Here is an 11,964-nt window from a genome sequence, read left to right as displayed (position 1 = left end):
CCACGCTGAGCCAGCACTATCCGATATTGTACAGAGGACGACAGTTACCTGCTATATATGCCAGCATGGTTTGGGACCAGTGCGTGCAACCCTCAACTCATCGCCAGAAACCGTATTAGAGATGATGCAGGGCACTGACAACTCACCTTTCGTTCTCAGAATCGAGGCAACGCCTCCGCACCTCACCTATCTGCTGCTCTCGACCTTCCTGATAAGCTATGTGCTCTTCACAAATTTCTTGCGCAACCGACGTGAATATTAACAGAATCCGGGTTTACAACGCAAGTGACTGACGATTCCGAATCTAGTACATTTGTCGGAACCACCGATAGCCTTGCTCGTCGGGATCTTGTTGGGCCCACAAGTCCTGCGCTGGCTCACGCCCAATTTCTGCGATGGAAAAGGATGTGGCAGTGAAGGCAGAGGCGGATGGGGCTGGGTAAGATCATCGCAAAGGTGAAGCATGTTCAGAGCATTGACTTTATTGCAGGGAGATGGCACCGTGCAAGAGTTGACTAGAGTCATTGTCGGCATCCAAGTCTTCGCAGTGGGTACGTGGAAGAACATCCAATAGCTCTTCTGATAGCAGATCTAACAAACTGCAGGTGTCGAACTGCCAAAAAGGTACGCTCGCAGACACTGGAAATCGGTCGCTATGCTTCTCGGACCCGTAATGACTTTTGGCTGGGTCGTGTGCGCCGTATTCGCAAAGTACATTTTCGAAACCAGCTGGTCGACTGCTCTCATCATCTCGGCGTGCCTCACACCAACGGATCCGGTCCTCGCAGCGAGTATCTTGTCTAACTCACAATTCTCTACCCGGGTTCCGAAGAGACTAAAGGACATGCTGAGCGCTGAATCTGGTTGCAATGACGGCGTGTCCTTCCCGTTCCTCTACATTGGCCTGTTCCTCTTGACACAGCACACCATCGGCGATGCTTTTAAGGACTGGTTCCTTATCACAATCCTTTGGCAGTGCGCGTTCGGAGTCTTCATCGGCCTTGTCATCGGCACCACCTTCAACTGGGTCTTGCGATTCAGTCACTCTCGTGGCTACATCGATAATGCCGGATTCACAGTGTTCTACTTGCTGCTAGCCATATTCTGCGTGGGCGTCGGATCGACTTTGGATTCAGATGACTTCTTGGTCGCTTTCGGTGGTGGCTATGGATTCGCTCGAGATGGCTGGTTCGCAAAGAAGACGAAGGAAGCACACCTGCCGAACATCATCGATCTACTCCTCAACTCCTCGATGTTTGTCTACGTGGGCACCATCCTGCCGTTTGAGTCGTACAGTAACACATACCTGACGCCTTGGATCACTGTACCCCGGCTGCTCGGATTCTTGGCTCTAGTTTTGCTATTCCGCAGAATCCCAATCGTGTTGGCCACATACAAATTTATTCCGGACATCAGAACATTTCGAGAAGCAATATTCTGCGGACACTTCGGCCCAATGGGTCTTGGTGCTCTGTTCCTCGCAATTGAGGGCAGAGCAGTGTTGGAGACAGGGAGCTCTACACCCGATGATCATCCTCCGGAATACTCGCCGCCGTTGACGGATCGCCAGAAAGGCATAGAGACCATTTTTCCGGTAGTGTCTTTCATTGTGCTCGGAAGCACTCTAGTGCATGGCTTGAGCGTGCTCGCTTTGAGTCTGGCCTCTCATCTTGTAAGGCATGAGAAACACCGAGCGCAGATCCCAGCAGCCGAGACAGATCCGTTGACGGGAATGGAGCATGAGGATGGTGACGGCGGTAGCGCAACAGACACAGAAGACGAGCACGGCCAGCCTTGAACTCTAGACTAGCTGCCTTTTGTAGCTTCGTAATAGAGCTTCGTTCGCCCTTCCAGCTGATGCTGCAGCTTTTGCTTGGTCTCGGCTACTAGCTCATTGGAGTAGAACGCTACACCTAGCTCTTGGCTCGTGTACCACGAAGCACGATCCATGTTGCCGCTGCCGAACACGATTGCTTCGTTGTCAACAATCGTCAGCTTGAGATGCGATTGAACCGGCTCGCCAACCGTGGCTGTAGTTCTCGATCGTGGCACGTAATAAGAGATGCGCAAAGACCCAGCAGCTGCAGCGCCTGCCTCTACATCTCGAGGAGCCTGTACCATGGTCTGATGACTCTTCACCAGCTTGCCCATGCATCTGCTCGTTGTAGTGCCTGCTGTGACCAGCTGCTCCAGTATCATGAGCTTCTCACTCGTGACAATCGTGACGTCCACGCCTCGCCTCACTGCGTCGAGGAGGTGCTTCAGGACAGGTGGGCACGTCACATTTGGACTCTGCACATATATGCTCTTCTTCGCCCCAGCGAACAACTCCAGCAACTCCACGTTCAGTGGCGTCCTTGGGGGATCAGCACACTTCTGCCAGGGAAAGAATCGAAACCTCGGATTACGGTGATGTGGCGAAGGCAAGAACTTATACTTGACATTTTCCAGCCCCAGAGAGTTCGTCGTGGGCCTTGAATCGTGCCCTGATTCTCCAGTCTGCAGCGAAGACTCCAGTCCTTCAAGTCTTCCCCTCCATTTCAGCTCCCAGAATTTCAAAAAGTCCCTCACGAGTTCGCTTCCGTCCAGCCTCACGCATCCCTCAAACCACTCCTCCCACGAGACATTACAGCTTGGCAAGAACACCTCCTTCCGGTCTACTACCACAAATTTCGGGTGCCAAACACTGAAAGGCAAGAAGAAGATACTCGTGACTTCCAGATCGAGCCCCTCCAAGTCTTCAGCAGCAGGAAGTCCTAGTTTCTTACTCCATTCCGAAGGAGAGTAAATACGTCCAGAAGGTGAGGATGTATGGAAGAGTTTTTGCAATAATGATGAAGAGGAGAAGCCGATCCGGACTTTAATTCTCCTGACGGATGAATTCGGTGGACTCCGGGCGAGAGCTTTGGCACTCAACTTGAGGAGCGTGTCATTGAGCGCGTCACGCGTTGGACTTGCAGCCCAGAAACAGGTTGTGAGGATGACTTCTTCTTCGGCAGATTCGATGGCGGGGAGAATTGAGGACTTGAATATTTGGTATCCGGTTCCAAAGGTCAATGAGCGGATATTGGCCGTTTCGGACATTGGAATGTCCTGCGAGGTTTGTCGATAAGCTGTATAGGGCAGTTGGAAGTGGAGACGTCTTCAGGAACGTGACCAATTGCTGCGCTGCGCGTCAATTTCTTGGCCGAAGTTCTGCCTCAGTCACACAGGGTCGACGTTTCTTTCTTCATTGTTGTTTGATCTCTCCTTCAATTCGACAAAACGCACAGCACATCTTTTGTGCATCCCGAGCCATGCCATCTCGAGAAGAAGAGAACGAGGCTTTGGCGCGTGCAGAATACTGGGATGCAAGATACGCCAAATCCGATGGCAAGAATGCCACGCATGAATGGTTTCGATCCTACAGTGATCTCCAGCCCTTTCTAGAGAAGCACCTCTTTGAGCCCTTTCCGCCGTCGCAAGATCCGAAGATCTTGCATCTTGGAGCAGGAGATAGCGTGAGTATCGCTAGAGAGATATGTCTCTTTTCTGTCATCTGATTTATATCTTTGGAAAGACCGTGCCGCGAGAACTGCTGGATCAAGGATACAAGAACCAAATCTGCGTGGACTTCTCTCCGGTCGTAGTCAAGCTCATGACTGCACAACCTCTTGAGGGAACGACCTGGTTGTGCGAAGATGTTCGAGACATGCCTGTCATCGCGAGCCAATCCATCGAGGTAGCGTTCGACAAAGGTACGCTGGACGCAATGATTCACGGAAGCCCATGGGATCCGCCCGACGACGTCAAAGAGAACAGCGGTCGATACATGAAAGAGGTATGCTCTCGCATCCTGCATTTGTCTCAGTACTGACGGCGCTAAGGTTGCTCGCGCTCTCAAACCCAATGGCGTCTTCCTCTACATAACCTATCGACAGCCTCATTTTGTGAAGCCATTGCTGAATCAGGACACCCTGTGGGACATGCATACGGAAGTGCTCAAGCCGAGCGAGAACTCTTTCGAGTACTATGCTTTCGTGCTCAGAAAGGCACAGTCTGCGTAGACCCGTGCCTCGAGTAGGTGAAAATAGGACACCCGCCTCTCGAAACGACTCCCTTCGCGATCATATCGGACTCGAACATGCATGTGCTACATTGACAAGAATTCCCATCAACGTCTCTTCGAATGATGCGATACCTCGACTTGGCCGAGTATTCCGGACGCAACGACCAGGACGAGCCGTGTGGCGCAGTCACTGCCTGCCTGTACTTGTCTTCTTGACTGAGTACGTCCGACTATCATTACCGTGGAGCCATTCCCGGCTCAAAGTTCCTGGGCATAGCCTGACAGGCACGTGTCTTCTAGAGCTTTCCGCGTTCGAGCACGGATCAGAGATGGATCTCCACCCTGGCAATCCCCTCATGAACATTACAACGCGTCCAACGCGGTACTTAAGAAGGGACTACCTGCTCGAGCTCTTCTTTGTTATCGTACTACCCAATACTCGGCTTGGCGCTGTTCGATTGACTGCACGTCGAAAAGGTCAGTATGTCGCACACTCGTAATCCTTTGCTGCTAGCACCAAGCTATCTGATATTTGCCCACACGATCGTGATTGATCGTGGTGTACATTCCGGCTATTCGCATGTACCAATCGGTGCTAGCTCCTCCATGCTGAGAACCACACAGCCATCATGTTTCGATCAGTACTCGGAGATGTGACCTCTCAAGTCGCTAATGTTCAGCCACCTCGAACTCAAGAAATTGTACCTGCAACGAACACAGCCCAGATCGAAGTGGCTCGAGCATCTTTTGCCAAATCAAACTATCAAGTTGACCTCAACGACATTAGCAAGCCATCCACCATGATGGGTACGAAGCGCAAAGCGCTAGACACTCCCTTGTCGAATCTAGATGACTTCGATGTGGACAACATGGCGGTTGACAAATCATGTAACCAAGTCCGCGGAATGATAAGGAGATTCTTGGACTCCGGAGAAATGAAGAAGGGGGAATTTGCAGATGCCATCCGCGTAGCTCCGAACAGCCTGAACAGATTCCTGACTCAGAATGGCAGCATGGCCGGAGAGGCAAATTCTACCTATGGCAATGCCTGGAGATTCTTCAAAAGGCGAGAACTCGCTGGCATCAAAACAACTAAGAAGGCGAAGACTTCTCCCTCAGTCTCTACTGCTGGAGCTGGAGGCAACAACCCATCGCAAACACACGCCGACATCAGCACGATTCGCCTTCCTGGCGAGGAGAGCAGATCTGTCCCTATCTTCGACACTTGCGATGAGATTCGCAAGAAAATCAATGCGTATCTGGTGAATCCTGGTGTCACTCAAGCGTCTTTCTGCCGCGAGCTGGTAGCACAGCTACCTGCCGGGACTCATATTCAAAGCAAGCAGCTGACCGACTTTCGATCCAAACGAGGTCCGAGGCATGGCAACACATCTTGCGTCTTTTATGCTGCTTATGTTTTCTTCGAAAAGCTCAGGCTGGCTGAAGGAAAGCCAAAATCGAAGCATCGACTGGAGATGGAGGATTATTGGGCACCACAAGGTGGTTTTGATATCGTGCATGGTCATAATACACAGTAAGTCTACAAATCGTGATGCTTTGGAGCGTGTGGCTAATCACATTGAGCAGCTATAACTATATGAATCACGAGAGACCGTATGAAGATAAGCTGGGACGGGTCTTGTTTGGTTGAAGCGGGGTTTCATTCATGAGCTGCGCTCTTCGCGTCCAATGTTATGCTGTGTACGATACTGTAATATGAAGTCTTTGAATGTACTCAATGCTCTGCATTCTGCCCCTCTCGCTGCTGCCTGCTGGAGGAACAGTCGGCACCTCTTCTGTAACATAGAAGGAGGCATTGCAACCGGCTGCCAGCCTTATCCACTCTGCCCATCGGCAGACCGGCACACCACTACTTCGGCTTCGCGACGTCCTCTGGCACAAGGATCACGACCTCCGTGAACTTGTGGCCAGCATACGCATAGCCCAGGAATTCCAGCCACGGAACCTCCTCCTTCGACTCCGCCTTCTCGCCCAACGCAGCTTTCTCCTCCTTGTTGTACAAGTCGGATTTGTAGATCTCGATGGTCGTCTTGCCTGGTTCGATGGCCTTGCGGCACACGCGGATGTCTGGGTCTAGCATGGGAGTTAGTGCTCAGTCAAGAACTGTTACAAATCATGAACTCACTTTTCGAGAGCATGATCACCAACTCGATCTCTTCGACTGCAGCATGTCCGTGTGGGGTCATCCTCTCTTTTCCCGTTTGCTCGTAGTATTTGCCGGTCTTGTGCTCGAGTAGGAGCAGCAAGCCTTCCGTGAGGTCTGCCATCTGTTTCTGAATGCTTAGTGATGTTCGAGATGCGAGCACTTTCCAGCAATACGTACCTTGTTCAGTACCTCTGCGATCGGGTCAAGTTCTAATACTGCTCGAGTAGCAGACCAGGAGGAGGTGAAGTGTTTGGAATTCGATTTGGGATCACTGTTGCTGAATGCTCGGAGCGGATGTTCTTGCGCTGAGAGTGCAAAGCGAAAGAAGACAGGCTGTTGACAATCAAAAGAGCATTTATGACTCACAGAGGTAGTGAATAATAGGTGAGTAGCGAGTGAATAAGAAGCTAGGTCAGCCCCTTGAAGTTGCTTTCATTCACTAGATGGCGGATCAGATGTCCGTGTACTTAATCTGGACATGAATACTCACTTCTGATGCTGGCTTCTGAGCTTTCCAGCAGTAGAGCTACATGCCTCGGGAAACCCTTGATGTGGCGAGAATACAACGCATGGTCTTGGGCAGGAGCACACTGCAACTGCATGGTTTTGCTCAACTTTCAAGCTGCACGGCCGGAATTATGATATAAAATGTCCATTCCTTCCAGATCTCTTATTAGATACCTCATAGTTTTGCGAACACGGGCTTCCTTTTGTTTTTCCCCAAACCAGCCAGGAGAGCGTCGCTGACATCCTTTGTCTGAAGCATGGCGGCGTTCCAAACAGCAATGTAGTCGAGACCTGCAGACATTGTTAGACACAATCAAGAAAAGCACGAACTCAGGCCACTTACCATCTTCAACAGAATGATCTCTCGAGTAGTTGATCACAGCCTTGGTCCCTTGCACAGCAATTGGGCTCTTCTCAGCAATCAATTTCGCCAGCTCTAATCCTCTGTCCAATGCGGCCTTCTTGTTGTCATACACTCCACTGACAAATCCCATCCTCAACGCCTCCTCGGCGCTGAAATCTCTTGCAGTCAAACAAATATCCTTAATCCAGCTCATCGGCACCAGGGTATGAGGTAATCGAGTCAGAGTGCCAACATCTGCAGCAAGACCGATCGCAACCTCTCTCACAGAGAACGTTGTATCGTTCGAACATATTCTTACGTCGCAACATGTGCTAATATCAATAGCGGCGCCATAGGAAATGCCATGCATGACACAAATAACAGGCTTCTCACACTTTTCGATCTCGCTGACAGGTTCTTGGATTTCCTTGATATGCCGACGGAGGTCCCATGCTTTCCGGGCAGTATCTCGTTCTTCTCCAGCTCCTGAGCCTTTGATGAGAGGTCCATCGGCGGCGGCTGTGACGTCTAATCCAGCTGTGAAGGCTCGGTCTCCCACGGCTGTAAGAACAATAGCTCGGACGTCTGGATCGTGAGAGAGTTTCTTGAAGATGTTGCCTAGGTCTGTGAACATTTGGCTGGTGAAGGAGTTGAGCTTTTTGGGCCGGTCGATTTCGACGACTGCGACATTTTCGATGGGTTGCGTTACGTTGAAGAACTCGCAGCTGTAGTCTTGTGGTGCCATGATGAATTGATCTGTGATTTGTGCGCTTCGTATCGTTTCCTATTCCTTCTCTTTCAACTACCTCAGAAGGTACTGTGAACTCGAATACTTATGTGCTGAGTCGTCAAGGCGTGAAGTCGAGATCCGGCAGCCGAGGTCTCGGGCAGGGTCACCAGCTGAAAATTGCTGCCTGAGGCACATAAGTGCATATCAAAGGCTCCTGCTGCGGCATGAGAGACGCAGCAAGGAGCCGTGATTGCCGCAAGGAAGAGAACTTGAGAGGCAATGATTGATGTTTGGACTCGATTTGAGATATATGTACATCACATGGTATTCGGAGTTATCTTTCCTGCGCTTGATACCTGTTGGCGCGGAGTCAGTCACTCTATTCACTCTCGCTCAATTCATTCTCAAAGGCCTGCAATCAACGGAGCGCCGACTATAGCCAACATGGGCGCGTAGCCCCAATGGTTCATTTCTCCAGCTCCGACGATCGAGTAGCAGACCCAGCCGTCTACGGCGGCGACACTGCTTGCTGCCAACATGATCCAGCCTAGGGCTTTTGGGCTTCCATAGTATGCTGGTGCCAACATTGCGAATCCCATGAAGCAATCTCGATAGCCATATGCCATGAGCATGGCGTCGGCGAACATTCTCTGATCTGGCAAGTCCGAGTAGGAGAGCTCGAAGAAGGACAGAGCTAGGACTGGGTTGACCAAACAGTTGATTCCGAAGCCGATGAAGATTGCGCCAAAAGCTCCGCAGACATAGCGAATCCAGTTCGATTGTGAGATAGACATTGCTGTTGTGTTGTCTTGAGATAGTTCTGCGGTTGCGCTTGCTTTTGAACCCTTGTTCCTGTCCTGTTGTGATTGGAAGTTGCTGCACTCGCTTGGGTCGGATTGGTGTGGCTTGAATCTGCTGGAACGAAGTCGATCGTAGTGATGCGGCTGTGTGTAAGGATGCTATCAGAATTGTCGATGCAGACTTACAGGAAGCTCATATACTCGGTCCCGGAGATTGGGTAGAGCTGAGTTTGGGTGTTTCCGCATCCTGAAGATGCGCACGGGAATTTCTAGCACCGACAGGATCCTGTGCCTGACTTAGCGTCGATAGCTGCCTATTCGACCATGTTGTCGCTCACCGGCCGCATTGCTGCTCAAGCCGACCTGGAATGTGATCGCTGTTTGTGTGGGGAAGCAGAACGTCACTTCCACAGAGAGACTGTGAAATTGCAAGTGAGGCGGTCGGCGGAAGTTCGGCACGTCAATCAACAACGAAACATCCAGCGCGTCGCGACCACTCCACCACGCATTCACGACCGCGCTATATGATACGAACTCGCCGGTAGTACGCTGCCCGACGGCAACAGCAAGACTTCGCGACTATGGGCGACCTGCACAACACGCCCATCGTCATCGACAATGGCAGCGGCACCATTCGAGCCGGATATGCTGGCGAGGACAAACCACGCAGCTACTTTCCGTCCTTCGTCGGCCGCCCGAAACATCTACGGGTACTTGCAGGAGGATTAGAAGGTGATGTCTTCATAGGAAAGCGCGCGGAAGAGTTGCGAGGACTACTCAAGCTCCGCTACCCCTTGGAACATGGCATAGTCACCGACTGGGACGACATGGAGAAGATCTGGCACCACATCTACACAGATGAGCTGAAAACGCTGAGTGAAGAGGTATGTCGAGGCTGAGGTCAGTCGACGAAGGTGGCAGCGTTCGGCATTGTTGGACTAACATACGCACAGCACCCCATTCTGCTCACCGAAGCACCTCTCAACCCACGTGCCAATCGGGATATGGCCGCGCAAATCCTGTTCGAGACCTTCAACGTGCCTGCTCTGTACACGTCAATACAGGCTGTGCTTTCGCTATATGCTTCTGGACGAACAACAGGTATTGTGCTGGATGCTGGTGACGGAGTGTCGCACGCCGTGCCAGTCTACGAAGGCTTCGCGATCCCAAACAGCATACGGCGGATAGACGTGGCTGGACGAGATGTCACGGAAGAGCTGCAGCGACTATTGAGGAAGGGAGGCAACGTATTCCACACCAGTGCCGAGAAAGAGATCGTCAAGCAGATCAAAGAGAAGGTGTCATATGTTGCTCTGGACCCCAAGAAAGAGGAAAAGGAATGGCTGAATGCCAGCAACCGCGGCGGGGAGAGCAAGACCATCGAGTATACGCTACCTGATGGCAAGAAGTTGAAGATCGGCTCAGAGAGATTCCGAGCAACAGAGATTCTCTTCGAGCCGGAATTGATCGGACTCGAATGGCCCGGTCTGCATCAAATTGTCGTGGATTCGATCAATCGCACTGACATGGACCTGCGCAAGGCGCTATTCGGCAACATTGTGCTTTCCGGCGGTTCGACAATGATCAAAGGATTCGGTGATAGGCTGCTCCACGAAGTCCAGCGCCTGGCAGTCAAGGACATGCGCATCAAGATATTTGCGCCTCCCGAGAGACTGTGGAGCACGTGGATCGGAGGCAGTATCCTGGCTGGCTTGAGCACATTCAGGAAGATGTATGTGACGATTGATGATTGGCATGAGAGTAAGTCACGATCCCCATACCCTCGATCGTCATCGGGTGTATTAGCTAATGCGTACCAGACCCGGACATTATCCACCAGAAGTTTGCTTGAGCATGCGTAAGATACCCCAGCGGCTACTTTCAATGATTCCATTCGAACGCGGCTCCGCACGGTTCATGCTCTCCACGACCCCCAACGACATCGACGGCCTCTACACCACCTGCAGCCAAGCACGACGACCCCATGAGTTGCTGACAGCTCGATCCGAACCTCCTCGTAACACCGCTGCTACCCCTTCGTGTCGTCCTCTGATTAGTTCAACGTCCGCATCAGCGGGCTTCGAGGCACAAACGTGCTTCCGGTGGTGGATGAGGATGTAGCATCGTGGAGACGGCGTCATGCTACTAGAGCTGCAAAACAGCGGAGCAGCAGATCAACTTTTACTTAACCATCACGTACTAGCGTCGCGGTCTAGTCTCAGGTACGGCAAGGCTGCACATGGAGAGCACCGTCTCCGCTCACCGCACAACGCTAGACCTTGGCTTGCGGGGAAGCGACGAGCCACTGAGCACCATAAACGTGGCTGCTGTGGTGCCGGTGACCGACCTGAGAAGACAGGAGATTTGAAGAGTGATGAAAGTAACAGTCCAAAGTAGCACGACAGAGCAGATAGGCGTGCCATGCAATGCCCGTATCGATGGTCGCGTCCACGAGAGCCACATTGGACACCCGAGACCAAAACTTGATCAGAACAATTTGTCGTGACTTGCTGAGCACAATGCTACAGTGCCAAAAGCATTCTTCATTTGGCCATTGACCCCCCGCTCGCACATTGTCCGGACACGAGCCAATCGCGAAACGCTGCGGAAGTCTAGGCCAGTGAATTAGGATGTCCTTGCTGGACTGACTGCTTTGTGATGGATCTGCTGACTACATTTACCGGCGCTAAAATGGCGACAATGGGCGCCAGATGCGTTTGTGCGTGCCTCAGAATACTCGTGACAACGTAGTGCGTCGGTGGGTGCATGTGGATAGAGACATCTCGATGGCTATGTAAAAACGTTCGGGCTTCGGAATTTGGCCCGCCCACCTGGCTCTGTGATGGAATATGCGGAGGATCGAGCTGCACTGCCAGATCATTGCTGTTCGGGCTTCTCTCCTTGATCGCAAAGCAGAAGGTGGTCCGCATGCGGCGTCTGTTCCTGCAGCAGTCAGACGGCGTTCCAGATGGTTCTGAGAGGGAATGATGCTCCTCCCAGTCCGAGATGGCGATGCGCGACACGTGGGCGGGCGCTGCCAAGCAGTCGGAGCAAGCGAGCACCTGGATCACGCGGAGAGAGAGCGTGCTCGCTCCTCAGCATGATGCACCATCAAAGTGTCGTCACGCCAGTACAAAAGAGGAAACATCGTGAGTTCTGAGGGGGTAATAGAAACTCTGGCAGCGGTTTCTGTTACCCCCAGGAAACTAGGCGGGACGTTGCCGAGCGAATTAAGACGGCGCTTGCGTGCACACATGACTTGGGAGCCGTGGCGGAGGCGTGACCTGTGACTTGCAATTCCGGACATCGCCAGTCACAATGATGAGCGAAAGCAGGCCCAGGATGATGCTATCGTCGCCAAAACACCTG

General features: G+C 52.0%; 8 protein-coding genes across 8 annotated transcripts; 4 read left to right on the top strand and 4 right to left on the bottom strand.

The window, feature by feature from the left end:
• Positions 1-121: 121 nt before the first annotated feature.
• On the top strand, positions 122-1,798 carry RHO25_008351 (uncharacterized protein; the record flags this gene model as incomplete). Its single annotated transcript, XM_023600483.2, has 4 exons — positions 122-251; positions 309-439; positions 491-551; positions 606-1,798. The coding sequence occupies 4 exons, from the start codon at positions 122-124 to the stop codon at positions 1,796-1,798; spliced, it is 1,515 nt and encodes a 504-aa protein (XP_023448984.2).
• Positions 1,799-1,806: 8 nt separating this feature from the next.
• RHO25_008350 (uncharacterized protein) lies at positions 1,807-3,084 on the bottom strand (the record flags this gene model as incomplete). The annotated part of the gene is made up of 1 exon (XM_023600482.1): positions 1,807-3,084. One exon carries the CDS (start codon positions 3,082-3,084, stop codon positions 1,807-1,809), a length of 1,278 nt encoding a protein of 425 aa, XP_023448829.1.
• A 212-nt stretch (positions 3,085-3,296) lies between these two features.
• Positions 3,297-4,046, top strand: RHO25_008349 (uncharacterized protein; the record flags this gene model as incomplete). Its single annotated transcript, XM_023600481.2, has 3 exons — positions 3,297-3,500; positions 3,560-3,820; positions 3,867-4,046. 3 exons carry the CDS (start codon positions 3,297-3,299, stop codon positions 4,044-4,046), a joined length of 645 nt encoding a protein of 214 aa, XP_023448824.1.
• Positions 4,047-4,677: 631 nt separating this feature from the next.
• RHO25_008348 (uncharacterized protein) lies at positions 4,678-5,699 on the top strand (the record flags this gene model as incomplete). The annotated part of the gene is made up of 2 exons (XM_023600480.2): positions 4,678-5,582; positions 5,636-5,699. The coding sequence occupies 2 exons, from the start codon at positions 4,678-4,680 to the stop codon at positions 5,697-5,699; spliced, it is 969 nt and encodes a 322-aa protein (XP_023448680.1).
• Positions 5,700-5,918: 219 nt separating this feature from the next.
• Positions 5,919-6,336, bottom strand: RHO25_008347 (uncharacterized protein; the record flags this gene model as incomplete). Its single annotated transcript, XM_023600479.1, has 2 exons — positions 5,919-6,142; positions 6,195-6,336. 2 exons carry the CDS (start codon positions 6,334-6,336, stop codon positions 5,919-5,921), a joined length of 366 nt encoding a protein of 121 aa, XP_023448831.1.
• A 561-nt stretch (positions 6,337-6,897) lies between these two features.
• RHO25_008346 (uncharacterized protein) lies at positions 6,898-7,810 on the bottom strand (the record flags this gene model as incomplete). Its single annotated transcript, XM_023600478.2, has 2 exons — positions 6,898-7,013; positions 7,066-7,810. 2 exons carry the CDS (start codon positions 7,808-7,810, stop codon positions 6,898-6,900), a joined length of 861 nt encoding a protein of 286 aa, XP_023448836.1.
• A 389-nt stretch (positions 7,811-8,199) lies between these two features.
• RHO25_008345 (uncharacterized protein) lies at positions 8,200-8,589 on the bottom strand (the record flags this gene model as incomplete). The annotated part of the gene is made up of 1 exon (XM_023600477.1): positions 8,200-8,589. The coding sequence occupies one exon, from the start codon at positions 8,587-8,589 to the stop codon at positions 8,200-8,202; it is 390 nt and encodes a 129-aa protein (XP_023449042.1).
• A 587-nt stretch (positions 8,590-9,176) lies between these two features.
• On the top strand, positions 9,177-10,447 carry RO4 (Actin-like protein; the record flags this gene model as incomplete). Its single annotated transcript, XM_023600476.2, has 3 exons — positions 9,177-9,479; positions 9,549-10,356; positions 10,416-10,447. 3 exons carry the CDS (start codon positions 9,177-9,179, stop codon positions 10,445-10,447), a joined length of 1,143 nt encoding a protein of 380 aa, XP_023448682.1.
• Between the last annotated feature and the right edge of the window lie 1,517 nt (positions 10,448-11,964).

This window comes from Cercospora beticola, chromosome 5 (genome assembly GCF_033473495.1).
Source record: "Cercospora beticola chromosome 5, complete sequence".
Lineage (NCBI taxonomy): Eukaryota > Fungi > Ascomycota > Dothideomycetes > Mycosphaerellales > Mycosphaerellaceae > Cercospora > Cercospora beticola.
The sequence above is the reverse complement of the archived record's forward strand: the minus strand, read 5'-3'. Positions and strand labels throughout refer to the sequence as shown.